This window comes from Diuraphis noxia, unplaced genomic scaffold (assembly GCF_037042655.1).
Source record: "Diuraphis noxia isolate RWA-SAM2 unplaced genomic scaffold, SU_Dnox_SAM2 contig0002, whole genome shotgun sequence".
NCBI lineage: Eukaryota > Metazoa > Arthropoda > Insecta > Hemiptera > Aphididae > Diuraphis > Diuraphis noxia.
In genome coordinates, this window is record NW_028301712.1 from 46,053,004 (window position 1) to 46,064,734 (window position 11,731).

General features: G+C 27.5%; 1 protein-coding gene across 1 annotated transcript; it reads left to right on the top strand.

Moving 5' to 3' along the window:
* Positions 1-2,300: 2,300 nt before the first annotated feature.
* On the top strand, positions 2,301-5,579 carry LOC149058533 (uncharacterized). Its single transcript, XM_089218390.1, has 4 exons — positions 2,301-2,398; positions 5,077-5,347; positions 5,401-5,439; positions 5,518-5,579. Exons 2-4 carry the CDS (start codon positions 5,098-5,100, stop codon positions 5,577-5,579), a joined length of 351 nt encoding a protein of 116 aa, XP_089074516.1. The 5' UTR covers positions 2,301-2,398; positions 5,077-5,097.
* Positions 5,580-11,731: the final 6,152 nt, after the last annotated feature.

Consider the following 11,731-nt stretch of genomic DNA (forward strand, 5'->3'; position numbering starts at 1 on the left):
ATGTTCATTTGTTTTAAAATTACATCAAAAACCAAAATCGATTTTGTCGAAAAATGAGTGTGCGTAAAATTTCCCGTTTTTCCCTTAATTTTTAGTTTGTTTTTCTCGATTATTTAGAAAAATATTAAGAATTTTTCACTTTTGACCCCCCCAAAGTTCCAACTAGATTCACTTCTGATCGAACGAGGTACTGAAGTAAAAAATCGAAGCACTTTTACTGCCCCAAACCGTGATGACAGACACAAAAAAAAAAAAAAACACACATCATGGTAACATCAATACATTCATCGCTCCGCTCAGAATCTAAAATGTATAATATAATATTAAATATAAATAGTTGATTAAAGTTATCAGTTAATTTCTTTAAAAATTATGTTATGTTCAAATTATCTTTACAATTTTTAAAGGTTAAATACATCTAATTATCGTTTTAAAATGTACATTAAAATTCAAATGGTATGTTTTAATTTCAATTCATACATGTTTTAAAAATGCATATGACATATATGTAAGTAAATATTCTGCAGTATACGGGTACATTGCTTTTATCTAAAACCATTATTAATAGTTTTACTTTTTGAAAGATATTATGAAATTATATAAAAAGAGATAAAACATTATAAAATAAAAATTAGTTTTTTTACTATTATACCGTGACTTGCTTTTAAAGGTAATAAAAGTTGAGGCATACAGTGACTGACCGTGACAGTGACGAAGACGAAAATTATTTATAATTGTATTCAGGAAAAATACTAGTAAAATAATAAAGGTACATTAATTTATTAAAGTAAAAATGATATCCATTCCAATCTATAGTACACTGTACAAAACTTTGAATTATTTTAATTTACATTAAGAAGTAGGAATCAGTAATATTTTATATAAAACAATTCAAATAAGTTTTTCCTTAGTCCTTCTATAATCGTATTAATTCTGACCAAAAGGTACACGACAGTATCAAAGTAGGATCTACATTAAATATGTGACACGTATTTATGTACGCCAATCGCACATGTGTCGCGAAATAGTATTATTCCGACCCCCTGCCGACCATTATTAGACCGGTCCGTGAATAAGGTAGTGACGGTGATAATTATTGAGAAAACTGCACTTCGGCCTGGTCCCACGCCGGCGCCGTGCTACAGTGTAGCACAGGTTTCACATCCTAATACCTCTCACGACCCCTCCCCCTAACGAAGTGCAACTTCTTCACTATTTATCGTCATCGCTGCTTTATTCATAATGAATGCAAAAATATGTAGCCGACCACGGTCGCTTTAACTTGTAGGCTGTAAACGTTGATGCCCCACCGCCGAGGAGGTTACAATAAACAAATTATGATTAGTTATTATTATTATTATAGAATTACCTATTTAAATAAAATCACATGATAAAGGTCACGTCATTCCAAAAGAAGTAAACAGCACGCACTTTATTTTGAGTGTGCGTGATTTGGGAATACGGTTTTCCGATACAATTATAATAATATATTATATTATACGAATTGAATCGAGTTTATAAGTGTTTTAAGATACAAAATTTACAATTTTAAAATACTTATAACTCGCTTCAAAATAGTGAAAATCCCATGAGGTAGTCTAAATAATACTCTTATTTTTGAATTTTATAATGGGTTAATTTACTCTAGCTTTTAAAGTTTTAAACTAACAGAGCTAAATGACAACTACTGAGTGTAAAATTTGATATGTTACGTATTTGTAAGACGAAGACAACACATGCGAGTATAACTTCCTCTTGAATCTATATATTATTATTTAAACGAGCATATTACAATTTTAACTCAGCAGATGGCGTTGAGTATTTCATCCAATAATAATATTATTATTCGGTCCAATACGCAATAGCTAACATGTAGCTTACTAGCATTGAAGGTGTGAATATATACAATATATGTAATACATACACATACTGACATATTCTAGTGGTAGATACCCATAATGTAGTGGGAGTAGCTACACGTTATGTGTTCTTAACAAACGAAAATGTTTTTGCTTTTTAGTGTATACAGGCATACGGAATATGCTGTACAGTACTTATCTGTCTGCTATCTATACTCTGTACCTAATTGTTTACGATTATCTATCGAATAAGTTTGGTTAGGTTAGGTATAGAATTATATGTATTATATACTCCAGACAATAAACCAAACATCGATATTGATGCATGCGAAGTCTACTGGCCGAATTTTCTCCCATCATGGTATGGTTTGGTATATAGGAGAGGGACCAATGCGTAGCAACGGACAGGTTTTTGTGGTTGGTTTACGGTCGACTCTCGTGTGCTGGAGTATAATTCCATTAGTTCATCACCAACAGTTTCGTTGACATCACTCGACAAGCAAACGAAATACCTCCCGTTATTCAATAACGTTAAAAAGGTCAGTATATTATATTTATTTATTCGAGTTCAATTAAATTTATAACGCAATATAATATAAGTAGGTACTTATGTACTTATATTGAAAATTAATTATAAAAAGCATCTGTTTAGGAAAGAACTCTCTTTAAACCCAACTTTTTGTTTAATAAACAATGAATACACGTCGTACATAATCAATTTTAATTTTAAAACACATTAGTACCTATATAATATATTATAATTTTTTGTATTTATATTTTATTATTAGATATATTATACATTTAAATACTCAGTTAATTATATTTTATATACATTAAGTTATCTATATCCAATTATAATATTATAATACTGATTCCACATGAAGTCCATGTGATCCATGTCATGGACCAAACTTAAGCATAAGAGAATTAATTTTTATAAATTGTACGATGTATCTACTATCATCACAATTTGATAGTAAATTAATTTCAGTCTTAATCTACATTTATTGTTGGTGAATAAAATCAAAATCACTTACCTTTACATATCACTAGCTACTTAATTCAAAATTAATAAGAAATATTTTAATAAATTTGGCTGTTTGTCAACGTATTTCAACAAACCACCACCTAAATTATACACCAACAATAAATATATATATGTACTACGGCAAAATACGATTGCACACATTTGTTTTTTTTTCATAATAATATTGCGCACGTTTTAATGAGACATTGGAACATATATTTTGGGTAATATTATATAGGTATGCATTTAAGCTACTGCGCCGTTGCCAAATTAGGCAACATTTAATTTAGTGGTTGTATTAAAAAAAAGTAATTTAATTTGACTCAAGCTAAGAGTTATCTATTATTAGCAATTAGAAATAAAATAGATGAAAATACTATAAAATAATAAAGTACACCATTAACAGTCAAAAATAAAACGATATCATAATATTGGTTAACATTTTTAAAATTGTTTAGGTTTATGAAACTGGCTAAGATTACCAATCACTGCTGATATTAGTAGGTAATTTAACTAAATACATGTGAATGCTTATATGTATTGACAGGAATTCAAAATTATAAACGAGATGATCAAATAAATACGACATTAATTATCTTATAATTTATATCAACGTGTTATTAAATTTAGCAACATTGCCCAATCGTGTTTAATACACGCAATCGTAAACCAAAAAGGTACCTATTCTACCTGGGATATAAAGCAACATTTTCCGTTATCGATTTTGCCCATCCTAATTTTAAAATAATATGTAAAATTAAGAACTATTGGCTATTGTTTTTATCACTCGGATGTTCCGATGGAAAAATATAATACGGCTGTGCTTACCATCGCGAATATAAACGCAGCGAATTATATCCGTCGTATATTATACTGTATAGCCATAGGCTATAGCCACTCACATATAAAATAATATTGAATTTATATATTTATCAATAATCTGATATCACTATCCATATGTAGTATAGGTATTATAATTATTATAATGTAATTTTACTTTGTTTCTAACACAATAGAAACAATAGTTTATTTAGATAGGTCATAGCTACTTTGTAGTTGTGCGTTAAATTCATCGCAACATTTTAACTTTTAGATTCTCAGCGGAATAATGCATATGTAGATATAATATGCACGTTTTACAATTATGTGTTGGTTTTAATTTTTTTTTCATTTGTGTCTGCCATCATCACTCAACAGATTTTGGAGTAGTAATATGATTCAATTTTATTAAGTATATTGGTCACCAAAATTAAGAGATTAAAATTAAAATATTTCATATTTCTCTCATCATGATTTAAAAAAGTACCTACTGAGAAAGCTAGATGATTTAAATATTATAAATCAAGATTATTTTAGCAAATTTCAAATTATCTAATGACTAATATACATAGACATGACTTTTTATAAGCTGTACAATGTTCAATTTTTTTATAAAATAATTATAATTTGCGAACTATTTTGTAGTTAAAACTTATAAGATTTTCATTTTTAATAGCTTAAGCTTCGGAATGTGTTACTTGGTTGAACCAAGTTGGTTCTCTACGCTTCGGTATTAAGGTTTGGTTTACTATCAGCGTCATTAAGTTGAACAGCGCGGTCGCGTCTAACGCCGATTTATGTTCGGACCTCAGACGCCACGTCCAGACATTTCAGGGAAAACATACCTAACGTCCTAACAGCATTCTAAAAATATCAAAATTACATAGCCACAAATTTCATTTATAGAATTTTTAAATTCTAATATTGACGGAAACTGGGAAATAATAATTAGAGTTATTTATTATTATGCTATGATTAAAATAATATTAATTGTTGGGACTCAAACGTATCACTAATACGTATTTTATTATTTTAAATACCTACACAACAAAATTCTACTACTCTATGAATGACTCTAATGTTGAGCTATTTATATTACGAAACTACTCTATACGTTCTAGGGTTTACAGTGACCATCTAAAAGATATTTTATGACAGTAAAATTATATAATATTAATAATTAATCTATATATAACACTAAATGTGATTGTTTTGATAATTATGAGTTCAACAAAACTTATTCAGTGACGATAATATACTTATATACTTGAAATATTGCAGCACTGTCGCTAGTGTTATTTTTCATAGATTTGTAGGTATTTATTAGTTGCGATAAATAATTATGACATGTATTTTGCTATATGTATACAGAGCTATCATTCATTAATAACAATGTCGTCGAAACCACACATATCTGCAAAGGAAAGAAAACTTCAAAAAAAAGAAAAAAAAAACAGTACAGGTGGTGAAACCAGGAATAACTGTTATATACTTGGCCGTAAGGATTGGCCGAATTTGTCAGATTCTTTGAACGACCGTGGAAGGCATTTGAAGGAGGTGAAGAATGTGCCAGAAACAAGTAATGAAAAAACCACAACTACGCACAACAACAACAACAACAACAACAATAATTGCCCACAACGTGAGTTAGATAAGTAATATTATTTCATTATATCGGTATAAGTGTATTTAAAGAGATGAGCTCGGTAAATTTTACTGATATATTTTTAACCGGTAAATTGTATTTACTGTTTATAAAATTGAGTGACCTTTCATTTTTATGTTTTTAATAGTGTTATAACTTTTATTTAGGTAGGCAGGGTGGACATCGCCCGTTTCCGCCAAAAAATCGGTTTCCCGATTTAGTGATTTAGACATAGCCCTTTTCCGCCAAAAACGAAAAAGGTATGATTCCCGTTTCCGCCAAAATTTATTTTTGTGAAAAGACGTTTCCGTCAATTTGGGAACCATGTACAAATATTATATATTCTTATCATATAAAAATATTTTTATTATTATAAATTATAATACAAGTGGATAATTAATACATTATATTTAACTATTTCAAATAATTATAATACAAGTATAGGTCAAATATAGTCTCAATAGAGTTTTGAAAAAACGTATCGTTATTTTTAAATAATTAAAAATGTCACAAAAAATATTAACAAATTCCATTTTGAAAATCGTATTAACTGTTGTTAAACTGATGACGAAAAGAACAGATACTGAATTAAAATTTAAGAATTTAACATTAGTCAGATAATTATTGTGTGCAAATTATAAATAAACTATGACACAGTAATACAGTTTATACTTCCTTCCGTTATCGACGATTATCAACAATTATCGAAGATTATCGCTGTATATATTGTTGTACATATTTGCAATTTCGCAATTATTTACAAATTCCATTGCTATTACCTATATTTTACATTACTATTTTATTTTATATATATCACAACATATATATTGCTTAAAAATTAAGACCATTGGTTTTCAAACTTTTTTTACGGAAATGTCTTTTGGCGGAAACGGGAATCGTACCTTTTTCGTTTTTGGCGGAAAAGGTCTATGGTGGAAACGGCCAATATTATTTTGGCGAAAACGGGTAACTCCTGGCAGGGTAGCCTTTCTGCTAAGTGTAAATATTATAATTTAGTTTATAGTAATATAAATAAATTCGATATTGAGGTTGTATTGTTTATTGTTTAATACTAGTTTCATTATTTATTTTATGTAATGTTTTCTGTTCTGAAGAGTAAACAGTTGGTCAATATAGTTTAGTACCTACTACCTACCTACCTTTTTACCTACTGCCTAATTATAGTAGGTAGGTACCTATCTAATATTAGTGTATTTGATCATTACCCAAGTGTGTCTAGTAGATTTCACACTTGGTGAATTGTAGCGACACTACGTCAATCGATACAAATAATATAGAATGCTACTGTAGTACCACTACAATAAGTGCAACACCCGAAAACTGCAACTAAATGTCACCATCGAATAAATTTATCTAAGTTCCATACACGAGAGTTTATTAACAATAAACCATCCACAAAAAATAATTATTATTATTAAACCATATCATTATTTTTAATGTTCAAATTTGAAAGTTTATCACATCATTCAATATCTTATTAAAATTAAAAAACAATTATATTTCTTTGTACTAAATAACGAATAAATTAAATTATATAACTCTTCATGTTTTTAAAAGTATGCCATCATTAAAATTACTAACGTATCATTAACTATACAAAATTAAGCTTACCTATTAAAATATAAAATTCCCATTTTCTCAATTTATCTGCCACATGTAAGCGCATGTAGAATGTAGATATCTATAAATGCATAGTGATTAGTGACTAGTGTCATGGTGACATGGCAGGTGCTAGAAGCATTGACACTCTAGACGAAACAATGGTTTAGAGCCCTTTACCCTCCTCTCGCCTAGTTTGAGAAGTAGTAAAATTAAGTTTTTTAGTAAGATTAAATAAAAATAAAATGTATTTTGTATTATACCTTTAAACTTTATTACCTCATCATACAATATATTGTACTTAGTAAGGCTATTAACTTATAAAATTGCTGCTTTGCGTAAACAAAAATACAAAAATTATAATTATAATTATTGTGATTTTAAAAGTTAGCTGCTTGTTCGTTAGTTACACAGCAAACTGAGCAAACTATACATAGTCATACATAACGAGAGTTCGTTGAAAACAATAAATAATTGTGTATGACGTATGTGACATTGTGACTCTGTATCTTTTAGATTTTTAGTTTATTGTTGGATGATTTGATATTGACATTAAAAAAAATAAAAAAATAAAAAAAATTTAAAAAAATTATTAAAATATTAAAATATTTTTAATAAGACATTATAATGATGTCGATTGAGATCGTTTGAATTTTTTTTAAAATGTCGGTAATAGATTTCAGGTAATCAAACTTTAAAAATTTTACACACTACATTTTTAAATTTTTGTTTGAATACATTTTTATAATTATCACTTTCTGAGAATACTATTGTATATATACATATTTTTGTTTTAATACATTTAAAATTTTTTTAAATTTGAATACTTGTTTATGCATTTTTTTTTAAATAAATTATAAATTATATCTAATCTAGTTATGTATAACCTTTTTGGGGTTGAAATTAAAAATGTGTGGTTTTTGGATACAACAATTTTAAAAGTTGTGTGATTTTAACCTATTAAATGTGTGTGGTTTGAACCAACCAAAAAATATGCGGTTTTAGGAGTCAAGGGTGGAGACAAAGCTCCCACGGCCCACACCCCTTTTTTTAAATTTCAAAGCAACGTACATTCAATCATAACAACATTATATTTTTAATTCATATATAATATTAGACTACAGATACTATTACAGTCTGTAATCTGTTATCTGTAAGTAATAGGTTTAACGAATATTAAATATCACTTATCAGTTAATCATGAAAAAACAGTTGCCTAAAATAATGACATAGGGGATCCATCCCACGTAACCCCCCTCCCTCTGTGAGAACGCCAATGATATCAATCTACTAAATTTGAAAACATAAAAAAAAATTGTGAATATTACGATTTCTAATAACAAATGCAATTGGGTTGATATTTGACACTCCCACATGATTATCACCACGATTGTAATTTAATTAATATACTATAACAGTAAAATAATTTTTGTTTGTTTTGTTCAAAATAGCCAAATCGCAAGAATCCTTGCCGTCAAAGTATACTTTGGGGAATGCTTCGAAAAAAAAAAGCAAGCGTTTCCATAGTTTAATATAGGGATAATGGAGTATTAATACAGGTAAATTTATGGTATATACGAATAGGTAATATTGCTGCATACTTCCTATACTTTCAAAAATAGATGTATATATTTTATTATTAATAAGTAAATATTTTTTCCAAGGATATTATGATTCATACTTATAATTTTTCCATAGTATGTTCCTTAATAATTATTCCTTATTATCACAATAACTATCACTATAAGTATTATGAACTAAGTATAGTTATTAGTAAGTTACCCAATTTAAATTGTGTGTACAAAATACATATTCAACTAAGTAATAAAATTAAAATTTCTGATCATTACAAGACTAAATACAGCACGTATTATTTTTTTTTTTTTTTTACTAGTGATAAAACATTTAACATTTATTAAAATAGCGGTGAGCATTCCCCCCTCCCAGTAGCCGTCTATGGATGCCTTTGTTCAAGATATATTATGGTATAATAAACTCACTCTTTATATTATGTTTAACTATGGTTTAATAACTACGAATATTTGATCTTGTAATAAAGATATTAAATTGTAATATTAAATAATAATTACAAAATTAAAATGTAATTATAAAGATATACCTACCTATTGAGCATTTAAAAATAATTTATCCATTTCTTATAAGAATTTACTACTGGTGTTTTTTAAAATAGTTTCATCACACTACATACAATATAACAATAAACATTTAGACTATAACTTTTTGTACAAAATGTATTCAATTCTTTGAATTTTTCAATAGCTGTTGTAGGCTGAAGCAGAATATTACCTATATAGGATAGCTAAATATAATGAACTGAAGGAAAAAATTTCAAAGCTAGCTTAGTCGACATTCTTCCACTTATTTAATAAGTAGAAAATTTATGTCTAAAAATGTTATGAAGTTCAAATAAATTTTAAACTCTCTATGTACGATTTTTTACATTTTCAAAAAAAAACTCTTATAATGAATTTGGGATATAAATAATGAGAAAAATAGTAAAAAAAATCTATACAACATATAATCATAAGCGCCCGCAAAAATTTTTCTAGGGGGGGGGGGCAATGTTAGGATTTGAGGAGTAATAATTTTACTAGGTGTTTTAAAATAATAACCTTTTTTATTAAACTTGTATACAATATATTATATTTTATTATATTACAACTTATTTTATACTTTAAATTTGTGGTTTAGTATATAGTAATTTATCTTAAAACATTCAATTAAAAAAAATATTTTGAAAAAGCCAGGGGGGGGCTTGTGAGGATAAATAGAATAATAAGGATAATAATAAAACAATTAATATATTATGCATAAAATAAAAATTATGTTACTAACAAAGTATAAATAAATAAAAAACTTCTTTAACATACTCTGTATAAAATTAAAATAATACCTTGTAATATATCTTATGAAGATAATATAATAATAAAAATAGTAAACCAATAACTAAATTGCACAAAATAAACAAAAAAACAATACTAAATGTTACCCAACAAATATTAAAACAAAGAAAAAAAAATATCGTAGTTCATTCTTTATTTTCTATGGAAGTCTTCCATGTACTATGGACAAACTAGAGTATCGCATTTTTAAAAAATATATCTAGTTCTTGATTTGCAATATAAATTATGACACTAGGAAGCTTGAGGTTTTGTCGTTTTACCTGGATAATGTTTTTTACCATCGTATCTTATTTCTGAAACTACAATGGAAACATTTTTTTTTTTTTTTTGTGGGTTAGGTTGCAAGGAAGACCTGCCTCTTTTTGATGTATCACATTTTCCTATTTGGAGCATGGTCCAAACAACTGATGCTTTAAACTGAAGAAGTGGTATATTTTGACAATTTTCTTTGTATAATATCCATGAGTTAATTAAGTATTCAAAAAATGAAAAAGTCCTCAAGTACCATTTTTTGTTCTTGAATCCATGAGGGTAATTATCAATCATTCTATCCATGAGGTTCACACCGCCCATGAATTTATTGTACTCCTGTATACCAAATGGACGAGTGACTTCAATTTTTTTCTTTTCCTTCCTATCATAACGTGAAGTTATATCTTCAGGCAGCCCCAGCATATGTCGATATTGTGTACTAGTTTAGTATCTTTCCATCGTACAACAGTCAGATTGTCATCAGATGTAGTTATTGAACAGTTACCTCTTTCTTACAATTTATCTTTGACTAGGTAATTTTAAATTCTAGTTACTCCATTCAATCATAGGATAATTCAATCTTTGGTATTTTTACAAGATGTTAATTAGGTAGGTATATTGTACCTATATTATAATTTCCTAAACTCAAATATAACTTTATATAGACATTTAAAAACTAAGTACTTACAACCAGTGGCGGCTCGAAGGGAGTATATTTGAATCACGTGATTCACAAAAATATTAATGGGTGGTTGGGTGGGTAGGTCTTATAGTTGGAAAAGGTAGATTGGACCATTTTTGCAGGTTGGTATTTAAATATTAAATTATAAATAATAAATATAATTTGTGTACTCAGCAGATAATGTACAATAATAAGTAATAACTAATAACTATATTTTAGGGTGGGTGGTGTAAAAATATTAAACGTGATTCGAGGGAAAAAAAGTTCAAGCCGCCACTGCTTACAACCTACTCATCTATATTATATTTTATAAAGGTATAACTCTTTAAAACGTTTATAGAAAATCAAGAGAATTTGTATTTAAAAATTTTACCAAAAGAATAATTTGTTAAATAATTTTGTAATAAATATATAGATACCTACTAAGTAAATAGTAACGATCTGTGATACAAATGATAAACAACATACCTACCAATACATTTAGTAATATAAGACACACTACTACTTACTAGTGCAAATTATTTGGTAGATACTAAAATTTTAAATAATAATAATTGCTAATACAATTTTCATTATCATTGTTGATAGGTATAGAAATTAGAAGGTATCACAAAGTCCATTTCTTCATTGACTGGACTATGTTTTTGGCACATTCTTGATATAAATTATGTTATACTAGTTAGTAGTTATATTTGTTAATTAGAGAGTATGTAAAAAGTATATATTTCAACATGCTTAGTATAATATTTGTACATTATTTACAGTATAATAATATGAATGAGTATTGTAAAAATTTAGATAGAATATTTATGTAACTGATTATTTGTTGCAGAAAAAATTGTATTCAACTTCAAAATAGATTCATTGAAATCTATTTCTGCTGTAGCTTACAAAAACTTCTAT